General features: G+C 45.4%; 1 protein-coding gene across 2 annotated transcripts in view; it reads left to right on the top strand.

The window, feature by feature from the left end:
- MTMR11 (myotubularin related protein 11) overlaps positions 1-12,949 on the top strand; it is a 45,401-nt gene extending 32,452 nt beyond the window's left edge. The window contains exons 10-17 of one of the 2 annotated variants that reach the window (XM_075330221.1): positions 808-932; positions 3,021-3,093; positions 4,489-4,559; positions 4,980-5,152; positions 5,270-5,440; positions 5,517-5,756; positions 6,862-7,131; positions 11,358-12,949. In XM_075330221.1, coding sequence (XP_075186336.1) covers positions 808-932; positions 3,021-3,093; positions 4,489-4,559; positions 4,980-5,152; positions 5,270-5,440; positions 5,517-5,756; positions 6,862-7,131; positions 11,358-11,447 — 1,213 coding nt within the window. In that variant the 3' untranslated portion in view covers positions 11,448-12,949. Of the gene's footprint in view, positions 1-807; positions 933-3,020; positions 3,094-4,488; positions 4,560-4,979; positions 5,153-5,269; positions 5,441-5,516; positions 5,757-6,861; positions 7,132-11,354 lie in introns of both variants that reach the window. The other variant, XM_075330220.1, reaches the window with a different exon arrangement.
- Positions 12,950-13,744: the final 795 nt, after the last annotated feature.

Below are 13,744 nucleotides of genomic sequence, written 5' to 3'. Positions count from 1 at the left end.
GGGCTTTGTGGTCATGTTTCATGGACGAAATATCCGAGCACCGCGGATTACCCGAGCACCCGATGCTTGCTCTAGTACTGAACAAAGAACCAAAGTCCAGACCCGGGTGTTTTCCTCTATTTAGAGGGATAGGTTCTGGCCACTGCTTTGGACCCGTAGAAGCACATAAGGTATGAAATGGCCGTCGTTCTTGGGGGGCCTGCACCCGGCTCTCTCCTTCCCGCTATTTTACCTGCACGTTATATGGAATAAAAGCACTTTTTGGATCTTGGATGGTGTATGCCGTGGTTTTCTACTTTATGGACTTTTGCTGTAGTACTGAACTGTAGCTATCACGCTCGCTTAGTCATTAGTTATAAAAATTGCAGTAGAATGTCACGTCTTTTGCTTTTTACACCCTCCGGCCTGGGTGATGTTATACATTATGGCGTCCCTTTAAATCCTGCCACTTTTGTCCTTATAGGGTGATGAAGCACAGCTAATTACTTTATAGTGTACACTAGCGCGTACATCACACTTTACTTTTACTCAATGACTGTCCTGTAAGGCGATGCCTCCCTGCACACTGTCATTCTCCGGTTACATGACCTCCTGTCCTGAGATTTCTGTGACTGGCCGCGTCTCCCGTGTATTCGGTTACCTCTCATTATCTCCTGTTTTCCTCTGTGTTATTTTATACGTGAAGCCACAACGTGGCGGGTCCGCGCTCTGAATGCATGCGGGCTTTTTTTTTTGTGACAGAATTTGGGGCTTTGTTCAAGAGTTAATCCGCTGACTGGTTAGTAATTATTGATTCGGTTTTTCCAGGACAATAAGATCCCTGTTATTTGGCAGCCATTCCCAGTGCGTGATTATCGACACCAGCGAGGACCTGCCGTCTGTAGCCGACATCCAGGTCTCCTTCCTCAAGCTACGTGGCTTGTGTTGTAGCGGTAAGACCATCAACTACCGGGCACGCTCGTGTCCAATGCTTTCTAGTAGATTTAGGATTCTTGCACCCCACCCGCCCTACGTAAGACTTTGCGCCATTTTCAGACCTACCAGCGAAGAAAGATTTTGGGCTAAAAAATATTTTTGCAATTGGGTTTATTTAAAAATTTTGCATGGTTTGGCTTTTACAGGCCCATTGCTGGCTGTAAAAGGAGTTAACAGAGAAATCCTTCCTTAGTGAGCTCATCTTTTTTTCTGAGCTCCTGATATGTGAACACATCAAAGTTCAGCTCAACTTTGATGTGATTATAGGGATGCGGTTAGGAAAATTAAAAAAAAAAAAAAAACAAAAAAAAAAAAAAACATAAAAAAAGTTACAATTGCTCCTTCCAGAATGAATGAGCTCACTGATAGATTCTCAGTTACCTCATTCTGCTGCCAGAAATGGACGATAAAAGAAAACAGCTTGTTTAAGCCAAATGGTGCAATGTTTTTTAAGGAAGTCAAATGGCAAAAATAATTTTTAGCAGAATGGGGTCAAAACAAGGAAACAAAAAATCCTAAAACATAACATTTATTAGATATGCAGATAAAAGGTGGACTGCCACCATAAAAGAATAAAACGTTTGTCAAGGGCTGCTGAATGTATAATACCAGCCTCCAAACAAATAATGCAAGGCACACACTGCAGGAGGTATGAATACAAGTCACACTCAAACCTGCATTGATAATGACAGCTAGGATGGTCGCTTCATCAGGATCAAACAATTGTTCGCAACCATTAAAGCAGAAAAAACGGCCTTACCGTATTTTCAAAGGGCATATGATGATATGGCTCAAAGTCAGGTGACCTCATATAGGTCTAGCACAAATACCTTCACTTTGCTCGAACCATACCACAGTACCTCCCGACGCGTTTCAAAGAATAATCATCAGGGGAGTCTTCTCAGGGTACAAGTCGTCTTATCAGTAAACATCACCAGACTGATATATAGTCAAAATTGCCCCATGGACGGACCCAAACAAAGTCCAGCAAGGAAGAACGCCAAGCTGCAGGTGCCATATCATCATATGCCCTTTGAAAATACGGTAAGGCCGTTTTTTCTGCTTTAATGGTTGCGAACAATTGTTTGATCCTGATGAAGCGACCATCCTAGCTGTCATTATCAATGCAGGTTTGAGTGTGACTTGTATTCATACCTCCTGCAGTGTGTGCCTTGCATTATTTGTTTGGAGGCTGGTATTATACATTCAGCAGCCCTTGACAAACGTTTTATTCTTTTATGGTGGCAGTCCACCTTTTATCTGCATATCTAATAAATGTTATGTTTTAGGATTTTTTGTTTCCTTGTTTTGACCCCATTCTGCTATCTATCACTCTCTGAACAGGGGGATTTCATAAAGGTTTTGCTATTGTGAAAAATAATTTTTAGCCCAAAATACATAAGTTTACATACGACTCTGAAGGTATTCAGTTTACGTGACTGTCCATAAAATGTCTCTGAAAGTGTCGGTGTCTTTTATCTGTTACCTAGTTTATATGAATGTCCATAATCCGATCTTGAAAAACATTTCTGTAAGACAAAAAGTAAAACGAGATCATCAACAAATAAAGTTCTCTTTTAAGTCTGTATTGAGGTTGGTTGATGAGCAGAGATCCTCATGGGTGGAGCAGAAATCCCCATGGGTGGAGCAGAAATCCCCATGGGTGGAGCAGAAAGCCCCATGGGTGGAGCAGAAATCCCCATGGGTGGGGCAGAAATCCCCATGGGTGGAGCCAACAACTTCATTTGAAAACATAGGGAGAATAGTCTCAAGAGTCTCACAGAGGAAGTGTATAATTGTTTTAATTTAATTGATCCAGAGGAAGTCAAAACAACAGAGAGAAGTAATATATAAAGGAAAAGGTTATCATTCCCGAGGCATCAGCTGACATAGCGCTGTTTTTTGGAACAGAGCAGCCATATTTTCACAATCCTGCACAACTGCTCGAAAGAAAAAAAATCAGAGTCAAAACCAATGGATGTGGTGCAAATGTTTTCATTACTTTTTTCTGGGGCCTCCTAGTCATTGAAAAATGCTTCTTCCAGATAGCGCCACGCCAGTGCCCAATGAGAAATGGCTGTCAAATCTGGAAGGAACTCGCTGGCTGGACCACGTCAGGTAATTCCTGCAATGTACCAAGATCCTGCAGGGGGCACGTAGCCACACACAGGGGGCCAGGGACTGACAGCGGGGTAGTGAGCAGGACGCTCGTCTGGGCAGAACCGCCTGTGAGCTGGGATAGTGCTAAATACTGCCTCTATAGGATGGAAAGCTGCTGAGTGACAAGGTGGCTGAGGCGGGAGGATATACAGACACTTTATTAGAGCGGAACACAACATGTCTCTAGTCTAGTAACCTTGTCTGAGATTACCTGTCCTGTCACACAAAACCTGTGCAAGAGGTGAGATATAACACATCAGTTTAATATGTCTAGAAATTCTCCAAATTTTCATGGTCTGTAACTTGCTATGCAGGCTTTTTTTACTGGGCAGTTGGGCGCATCATTATTATTCGTCCAGCACTATAGGAGCTAGAACTTGCTCTCCTTCACACTGCTCCCGCTATTGTCCAGTGACTTGCCTGTCTTGAACTGAACACCTCCTGTCTTGAACGTAAAAGACGATCCCCTGCCTTCTGTAGAGAGTAAAGAATCCACCCCTGCCTCCTGTAGAGAGTAAAAGACCCACCCTGCATCCTGTAGAACAAAAAAGACCCACCCCTGCCTCCCGTAGAACATAAAAGACCCACCCCAACCTCTTGCAGAGAGTAAAAGACCCACCCCTGCCTCCTGTAGAATGAAAAAGACCCACCCGTGCCTCCTGTAGAACGTAAAAGACCCACCCAGCCTCCTGCATAGAGTAAAAACCTACCCGTGCCTCCCGTAGAATGTAAAAGACCCACCCGTGCCTCCTGTAGAACGTAAAAGACCCACCCAGCCTCCTGCATAGAGTAAAAACCTATCCGTGCCTCCCGTAGAATGTAAAAGACCCACCCGTGCCTCCCGTAGAATGTAAAAGACCCACCCCTGCCCCGTAGAACGTAAAAGACCCACCCCTGCCCCTTTAGAATGTAAAAGACCCACCCCTCCCTCCTGTAGAACGTAAAAGACCCACCCTTGCCTCCCGTATAGCGTAAAATACCCACCCCTGCCTCCTGTAGAACGTAAAAGATCCACCCCTGCCCCATAAAATGTAAAAGACCCACCCTTGCCTCCCGTAGACCATAAAAGACCCATCCCTGCATCCTGTAGATAGTAAAAGATCCACCCCCAACTCCTGTAAAAAGAGTAAAAGACCCAGCCCGACTCCTCTAGAGGGACTAAGGCCTGCTCCAACTTTCTGTAGAGGGATATGAACCCACTCTGCTAAGACAAGCATGGATTCCAGCTCTTGAAACTTGTAAACTATCACCTTGTCAGCACTTCCTACAATATAAGACAAATTGCACTGTGATGGGTGTGAATATGGCATGACTATATGTTACATATATCCATGCTCTGAATCTCCATTGCAGGTCTTGTCTGAAGAAAGCCAGCGAAGTGTCCATGTTGTTAAGCGAACGGAATAGATCCATTGTCCTTCAAGGTAAACAGCTCCCGATAATAACCGGACAGACGAGTTTACTAAGGCTGTATTCTTCAAGGCAAAAACACATTGTAATTGCAAAGTTTTTCAAAATCAATGAAAAACACACCATAGGTTTTTTTGCTGTAATATAAAAAAAAGTTGAATTGCGAAATTTGCTGCACATATTCTCCTTGATAGTTCCTATTGAAACCAAAATCCTAGACAGGATGGAAACCGAGAACGGTCTGCGACCCTAGTTGTATCTACTAATCCTTGCAATTTTCAGAGGTCATGTAATGTACGTGACCAGTTAATCGTGTGGTTTCCATCTTCCCATTCTGGCTGGGTCTTGTCCCCGTATACTTCTTCGGAGAGGAGGCCCCATCTGTTGATAACTACACATGACTGACTGACTTGTCCATCGCTGTCACACCACAGAGCCCGAGGACCGGGACATAAATTGTGTGCTGACGTCACTGGTGCAGGTGTTATCGGACCCTTGCTCCAGAACTCTGCCCGGCTTCCAGAGCTTGGTTCAGAAGGAATGGGTATCAGCCGGACATCCCTTCATGCAAAGGATCAATCATTTCAAGCAATCAGACAAGGAAGAAGTAAGTGACTGTTACGATCTATGGGAATCATAAAAAAAATGGACATGCTCAGATTCTGGGATTCTTCTAATGACCAAATTATGTAAGGAATCATGGATTGTCCTCTGTCTCTCGCAGTCCGCCGTGTTCCTGTTGTTCCTGGACTGCGTCTGGCAGTGTCTGCAGCAGTTCCCCACCGCCTTCGAGTTCACCGAGTCCTATCTCCTGGCTCTCCATGACAGTAGCTACAACCCGTTCTGCAGTACCTTCACCCACAACTGTCCCTGGGACCGTATCAGAGGGAGCCAGGTAACACCACAGGTCCTAATACCACTGTACTTGTGTTTTGGACGTGATAACCCCAATATCCATTATTTTGTTTCAGCGGCACTCGTCTAGCCAAACTTACACCCCAGTAAATGGCTGGAGGGACATTGTGCGCGAGAAGATACTACTGAATGGAGACTACAAGTCCGCGGAGGAGGTGAAGTCGTCTCCACCAACGGTCTGGGAATGGAGTCTGTTCTACCGACACTCACGCAGGCAGCAGTTCCGTAATCCCATGTATCGCTTCAGGGAGCAGGAGGTGCTGAATGGCAACGGACTCATGCACAACGCTGACAAGGTGAGCGTCGGGGTAATATCTCTGCTCACTGGAGTGCTGCTTGAAAAAGGAAAGAGGGAGATTAGATAGTTAGGCTTAAAGGGGTTTTCCAGCTGAGGAGAATTATCCCTAAAAAGACTTAGACTGGGTAGAATTCGAACACCATGGAAATGGCCAGAAATGCTCGTTCAACTAGTCACTGGTTACAGCAGTGATCCTCCTCAGCCACTGACTGAGTCTGTAGCGGTAACTCTCTTCAATCACTGATTGGCCGCAGAGGTTAGTCACCTCAGTCACTGATTGGCTGCAGCGGTGACCCTCCTTAACCACTGTTTGGCTGCACATATGACCCTATTCAGCCCTTGATTTGTCGCAAAGATGACCGATTGGCTACAGAGGTACCTCTCCTCAACCACTGGCTGCAAAGATCACTCTCCTCAACCACTATTTGGCCGCAGCAGTGACCTTCCTCAGACACTGATTGGCAGCAGTGGTCACCCTCCTCTGTCACTGATTTGTCGCAAAGATGACTCTCCTGAGCCACTGAATGGCTGCAAAGATAACTCTTCTTAGCCAATGATTGACCACAGAGGCGACTCACATCAGGCAATGATTGGCTGCAGAGGTGACTCTCCTCAGAAAATGACTGGCTGACCTGACCAGGTGTTTCCAATTTGAGACCAAGAAGCAGTAAATAGAAGGAACTGGAAAAGTTTCAAACCAGGACCTATGGGGGAAGCAAAGAATGGGAGTATTTATTTTTATATTATCCTTTACCAGTCTAAGCCCTTTTAGGAATAATTTTCTTCGTCTGGAAAACCTTTTTAAGTGTTGTTCTAGTTTAAAATATTTAAGGGGCATCCCACAAAAACAGTCACTAAAGACCCAACGATCAATAGAACAGGGGTCCTGAGCCTCTCATTCCAGGAGAGATTGAATGAAGAGGTGGTCTCCATATCTTTATTTTGGGGCGCACGTATGACCACCACTTCTTTCGAACTCCTCGGGGACGCTCTGGCCCTCATTTTAATATTTGGTGGGGGTCCCAGTAATCATTCCCCCATCCTGATAGGTTATAATTGTTTTTGGTGTAATACTCTTCATTCATTGCGTTCTCTCCTTTAAGTTGGAAGTGTCCGACCCCTGCAACGTGTATCTCCTCTCCAAAGGCGTGCTCGTGTTACAGTCTCCGTTCTTCCCAAGGAAAAGCATCACGGTGTCAAAGAGAGGGGGGCGCCGCTCCCAGTCCTTAGAAAGCTTACTGGAGGAAGAGAAACTATTCCGGAGCAACGCGTCCTCGGAGCATCCCATGTCGGACCTGCTGCTTCCCCTGTGCGTTGGGCCCTGGGTCAGGCTGTGGAATCGGTGTTACTTGCGTTGTGCCACCGAAGTTCAGGTAAAAACTTATTATTTTTTTTTACACAGATCCTTCATTAAAACTGTGTTAATTGTGTCTTGTTTTTTTTTGCTGCAATTCACTTCATGTCCTGTAGGAGGCTGCCCCCTGCTGGGGCATGAACTCAATAGCAACGTGCAAGTACAGGAAGCACCACCCACATGTCAATACTCAATATTTGACGTCACTTGATATTTCCATGTAAATGTAGTGACCCTGTAGACTTATGCTCTTGGAGGGCTCGCTTAAAGTGGAATATTCATCTTCTTAAAATGGATCTGGTTAAAAAAACAAGCACTTTTTCAATTTACTGCTTCTTAATATTTTCAGCCGTTCTTGAGATATTAACAATTTTCTTTTGTTTACAGCTCGTTGCCTTGGAGACCGACCACCACTGCTGGACAGCAGATCATACGCCGTGCTTACCGGCTCATTCCTAACGAGATTATAACTACTGCTCATGGCGCTGAAGCGTGCCATTACCTCCCAATCTCGCCCAGCATCAGTGCAGAGCAGTGCAGAGCTTACAAGCTAAACAGCGGTGGTCGGTTTTCTAGGAAACAAGCTGTAAACAAAAGAAAAGTCGTAATATCTCATAAAAGACTACAAATTCTAGCAAGCAGTAAATTGCAAAAGTGTTTCTTTTTACAAGCACTATCCAACAATATAAATTTATGGAAAGAAGAACCCTTTTACCCAATCTCGACCAAGTATGTATATATACGTGCTTGGCCGTATCTGTCCATATAATGCGGGCTCGCGCAGCCAGCCTGGATTATTCCCTGCACATATTTGCTGATCCGATTAAGAGACATGTGCAGGGAACAGGCACGGGTGGATCTCTGATCCACCCCTGCCTGTTAACCCCCATAGATTGCGCTGTCGAACTCTGACACTCAATCTAAAGTGTTCCTGCAGGTATCACAGTTTCTCAGCGCCAATGGGTTGCTAAGCAGTGTGGGGTCAGATGATGATCCCAGTTGCTACCATGATGTGTGTCCTGTGAATGTTGGCAAAGTGCTGGTATTTACAGGAGAACAGAATTTTCCTGATTAGAGGGGTGCTGAAGCACTGTTGTGATCAGGAGAGGGCGATCGAAGTGTGCAGGCATAAAGTGCCCTAGAGGGACTAGTAAAATCAATTAAAAAAAAAATAATGATAACAATATGAACCCCCCCCCCCCAAAAAAAAAACTAAAAGTGCAAATCACCCCCCCCCCTTTTTGTCCCATTAATAATAAAACAATAATAAATAAAATACACATTTGGTATCGCCACTTTCAGAAATGCCTGATCTATCAAAATAGAAATCAATTAATCTGATCAGTACACGGTGTGGCGAGGAAAAAAAAAAATCCAACAAAACTACTTTTTTTGGTCACTCAAACATTGCATAATAACATGTAAAAACAGTCAAAATATTGCACCTAGCCAAAGGTGGTAGAATTAAAATCGCTAGCTGCAGAAATTTCTTGAGAAATGTTTGTTTTCTTTCTGCAGACATTTCCCAGCAAAACCTATGGGGAAAAAAAATATCTGTGCGCACGCTGCGTTTTTTTTTGTCAAGAACATTCTTTCTGCAGAATTTCTTGAGAAAATTTCTTGAGAAAATGTGCATGTCACTTCTTTTCCGCAGGTACCTGCAGTTTTTGCCATAGATAATGGTAAAAACCGCGGGGACCAACTTGCGGAAAATCTGTGGCAAAACCGCGGCATAAACGCGGGTGCGGGATTCTTTCAGGGGGTCCGTTTTTTTCTCAAGAAAAATGCACTTTCTAGTGCACACATAGCCTTAAAGGGGTTTATAAGATTTATTCAATCACGACCACTCCACCTTTTTTTTGTATTACATTTTTGCCAGTTTGTGTTTATTCGACAGAGTAGTGAAGACCACCAGAGTGATGGCGCTGGACTGGTGGGGAATGAGGCAAGATTGTATGTTTTTTGACGGGCGTTAATTAAAATGACAGACATCTCCTTTAGCTGTGGAGGGATCTGCATGCAAATCCTTATGGCAGCAAAGTCAATGAGAACTCTGAACTTCTGAGCACATGTTGCTTTTTTTCCCCCCTTTGCAGATTTGGTGTAGAAATAAATCTGCAGCATGTCACTTCTTTTACCATTTTTGTAATGTTTTTCAACCACAAAATGCATAGAAAATGCATACAAAAAAGCTTTTTTTTTCTGCCAGGAGATGCAGATTTGGTGCAGATATTTCTGCAACTAAATACTCCGCGTGTGTACATAGACTAAGGCGGGCTTTACATGCTGCGACATCGCTAGCAATTGCTAGCGATGCTGAGCGCGATTGCACCCGCCCCCGTCGCACGGCCGATATGTGGTGATCACACATGCACATAGCTGCTCTGCGACGTCGCTGTGACCGGCGATCCGCCTCCTTTCTAGGAGGTGCGTTCAGTGTCATAGCAACGTCACAGCAGCGTCACTGAACCGCCGCCCAATAGAAAAGGAGGGGAGGAGATGAGCAGCCTGAACATGCCGCCCACCTCCTTCCTTCCTCCTTTTCCGGTGGAGGCAGGTAAGGAGATGTTCGTCGTTCCTGCGGTGTCACACATAGTGATGTGTGCTGCCGCAGGAACGACAAACAACATCGTACCTGCAGCAGCACCGATATTATGGAAATGAGCGCCGTGTCAATGAGCAATGATTTTGCACGTTTTTTGCGCTCGTTGATCATCGCTTATTTGCTTTACATGCTGCGATGTCGCTACTGGCGCCGGATGTGCGTCACTAACGACGTGACCCCGGCAGCGATGTCGCAGCGTGTAAAGTACCCCTTATTGTTTAAGAAAGAGGAGCTTGGGACTGTTTTAGCTTCTTTTTTTTCTGCATAAGAGAAAATTGCATGCCATGCACACGGTAAAAGAGGACAACATGGATGTGAAAGGTGTCTGCCAATCTGTGCCATGGCCAACGTCGGCTGTAGCCCTAGCTGATTTTCACAAATGCAAAATATAATGATGGAGACTCACCGGCCGCAGTGTGCAGTATACATAGTATATACAGCCTGTAGTGAGCAGCTCCCATGGTGCTCAGCTACGATTGTGCTCAGCTGCTTGGAGCTAATGCTAAAATCACAGCCCCAGGATGAAGGGGAAACAGAAAATTGTTCCTGACTGATGGGAAAATGTGACGGCGTTTCTTCCTCTCAGGGGCTGCCGCTGCCTCGTGACCACAGTGACGCAGATCACATCTAGTAATTCTCACTCAATGCAAAAAAAAAATACAACCCAGAGGTTGTGACTGATTTTGCCGCCATGGATCTTCTGACGCAACTGACAGCTCTCCTCCATTCACATCTGAGGCCAAACTGGGAGCGCTGAGGGCTCATGCGCACGTAACTGCTGAATATTCTGCAGCGATTTGACAGCACATGTGCGCTTCAAATTGCTGCAGAAACACTGCATAATGGATGCAGTTTTTTGTAGAAAAAAGCCGATTTCATGCGCTCTGGCTGCTGCCCCCACCATAGATAGAGCGGCAGCAGCATCCAGAACGCACAAATAATTGACATGCTGCTTTTATGAACGCACGGATTTGGGTCAAAATTTTGGCATCCAAATAGCTGCATTCATAAAAGCAACGTGCGCACGTCTCATGCACAATCTACATAAATTGTATAGGGGACGCAGGACGCATGCATTTATGCTGCAGTGCTATACGCAGCGTAAAGGCATGTCAGTACACAACGTGCGCACAAGCCCTCATAAAGACTATTTTTGCTGATGCATCTGCAGCATATTCTGGTATTTTTTGCAGCATATCCGCAGCTTATTACAGCAGTTTGCAATTTTGTTATAGCAAATGTGTAATGTGATGAATATACACTGCAAAAAAAAATAATATGCTGCAGATATACTACAAAAAATAGCGTAATATGCTGCAGATACGCTACAGCACATACCAAAATATGCTGCAGATACGCTACAGAACATACCATAATATGCCGCAGATACGCTACAAAACATACCGTAATATGCCGTAGATATGCTACAAAACATGCCATACTATGCTGCAGATATGCTACAAAACATACCATAATATGCCGTAGATATGCTACAAAACATGCCATAATATGCTGCAGATAGGCTATAAAAAATACCGTACTATGCTGCTGCAAAAAGTACTCTTTCGTAACAGTATTCTGATGTGTAGCTATCAGTAAATTCTCCTCTTTTGCTGACACCCGCTCTCTTCTCCCAGCAGGGTGACTCCCGGCAGCCCTCGATGGCTAGCCTCTCCGAGGAGCTAAGAATTCTTGAAGACAGACTGAAGACCCTACATGCAACCACGTAACATGAAGACACAACGGCTCCCTGCTGTCCAACATTAATGGCGCCTCCTCCTCATCGCACAGATAGTGAACGGCATCAGGAACTGTACAGTATTATTTCTCCAGAGGACATTCAGAAACCCGGAAGACTGATCAGATGGAGAAGACATTTTTAAGCTGTTTCTTCCCTGTAATGGCAACATTTCTGCGCAAAATATCGCCATTCCATTTTATTTGCGCAGTCTATAAGTTAATGGGCCCTATCCAGGATAGGTGATAAACGTCTGATCGTCGGTACATAATGACTGATGAGGGTCCTGAAACCTCCCTTACCAGAGACTGAGGGCAAATTATTAGCACACTGCTTTTACGTTGTCGGTATGAGTCGGACATTTTATGACAGAGTGATACTCTGAGGTAAAAAGGCTGAAAAAATTCAATATAATCTCAAAAAAACAAGAAAATACAGTGGACAAAATGGCTGCCTCAACAAAATGGAGGGACTAGACTGGGCTGTAGCAACCAATCAGAATCCAGCTTGCCTTTGTACAGTGCAGGGTAAAAAATGAGAAACATGATTTGATTGGTTGCTATGGCCAGTGGTCCTCTCACTGGTTACACATTGGCCAGGGTAATCTCCCCCTCATAGTATTTCTCAGACTGTTTTTTTAGGTCACTGCCTGTGAAGATTTGTCAAGATGGAGAGTCTGTCACCATCGTTGTCTTCATTGCCCCTAGCAACCAATCACAGTGCAGCTTTCATTTTCCCACCGCAGCTTCAGAGACGAAAGCTGTGATGTGATTGGTTGCTACAGGCAAAAAAGGCCTTTTCACTGTTTAGACAAATCTTGCCCTGTTTTTCTTGTAATATGACTCCTGTTGTATTACATCGACTCTGAATTCCTTTCTCCGTGAGAAATGTGTTATTTTTCTTTATTGTAGACTACATCGAAAACCTCGAGTCGTCGGCCACATTTTAAAGTTATTTTTAAAGCAATATGGCTGCCGTCACGGCGGTTGTCGATGTAGTTACTGCGATGGCGGCCATGTTGGTTTACCAGGATGGAAATGACCCCCTCTACATGTATCCTATTATTAGGGATGATCGAATACCACAAATATTCGGCTTCGTGAATATCCGACGAATAGGTCGCCGCTATGCGAATATTCGATGCGCAATCTAAGTCTATGAGAAGCTCGGGTAGTTGTTATACGGGTTTCCCATAGACTTACATTGGGCATCGAATATTCGCGAATAGTTGAATAGCGGCGACCTATTCGGCGACTATTCGTGAAGCCGAATATTTGTGGTATTCGATCATCCCTACCTATTATGCATATGGACATCATAATGGAGAGGTATCCAGCTTGGGACACCCTCCCACCCCCTCATTTCGACATTGGGTGTGAGAGACGCCGACCGCCATGATGTGGGATGACGCGTACCGCTGCCCAATGATGTGTATATTTTTGTAGTGATGTAAAAGCTTACGACGTGATATTTATAATAAAGCCGATGAGCATATACAGTATGACACCATACAAAGGAAAAATGACTGCTGGTCAACCACTAAGGTTTATGGGCACATTAACCCAGCGGCCAGTGATGGGCTGCAGAGGTCATGTGAATGATGGACAGGATGACATTGCTTCAGGGACCGATACCAACAATTCACAAGATGAGGAGCGGCTCTCTAGTGTGCTGTGATGAGGAGCCGGTGGTGCGGCTCTCTAGTCTGCTGTGATGAGGAGCCGGTGGTGCGGCTCTCTAGTCTGCTGTGATGAGGAGCCGGTGGTGCGGCTCTCTAGTCTGCTGTGATGAGGAGCCGGTGGTGCGGCTCTCTAGTCTGCTGTGATGAGGAGCCGGTGGTGCGGCTCTCTAGTCTGCTGTGATGAGGAGCCGGTGGTGCGGCTCTCTAGTCTGCTGTGATGAAGAGCTGGTGGTGCAGCTCTCTAGTCTGCTGTGATGAGGAGCCGGTGTTGCGGCTCTCTAGTCTGCTGTGATGAGGAGCCGGTGGTGCGGCTCTCTAGTCTGCTGTGATGAGGAGCCGGTGGTGCGGCTCTCTAGTCTGCTGTGATGAGGAGCCGGTGGTGCGGCTCTCTAGTCTGCTGTGATGAGGAGCCGGTGGTGCGGCTCTCTAGTCTGCTGTGATGAGGAGCTGGTGGTGCAGCTCTCTAGTCTGCTGTGATGAGGAGCCGGTGTTGCAGCTCTCTAGTCTGCTGTGATGAAGAGCTGGTGGTGCAGCTCTCTAGTCTGCTGTGATGAGGAGCCGGTGTTGCAGCTCTCTAGTCTGCTGTGATGAGGAGCCGGTGTTGCAGC

This window comes from Anomaloglossus baeobatrachus, chromosome 12 (assembly GCF_048569485.1).
Source record: "Anomaloglossus baeobatrachus isolate aAnoBae1 chromosome 12, aAnoBae1.hap1, whole genome shotgun sequence".
Classification (NCBI taxonomy): domain Eukaryota; kingdom Metazoa; phylum Chordata; class Amphibia; order Anura; family Aromobatidae; genus Anomaloglossus; species Anomaloglossus baeobatrachus.
Note: the sequence above shows the minus strand (reverse complement) of the source record. Positions and strands in the feature narration are given on the sequence as shown.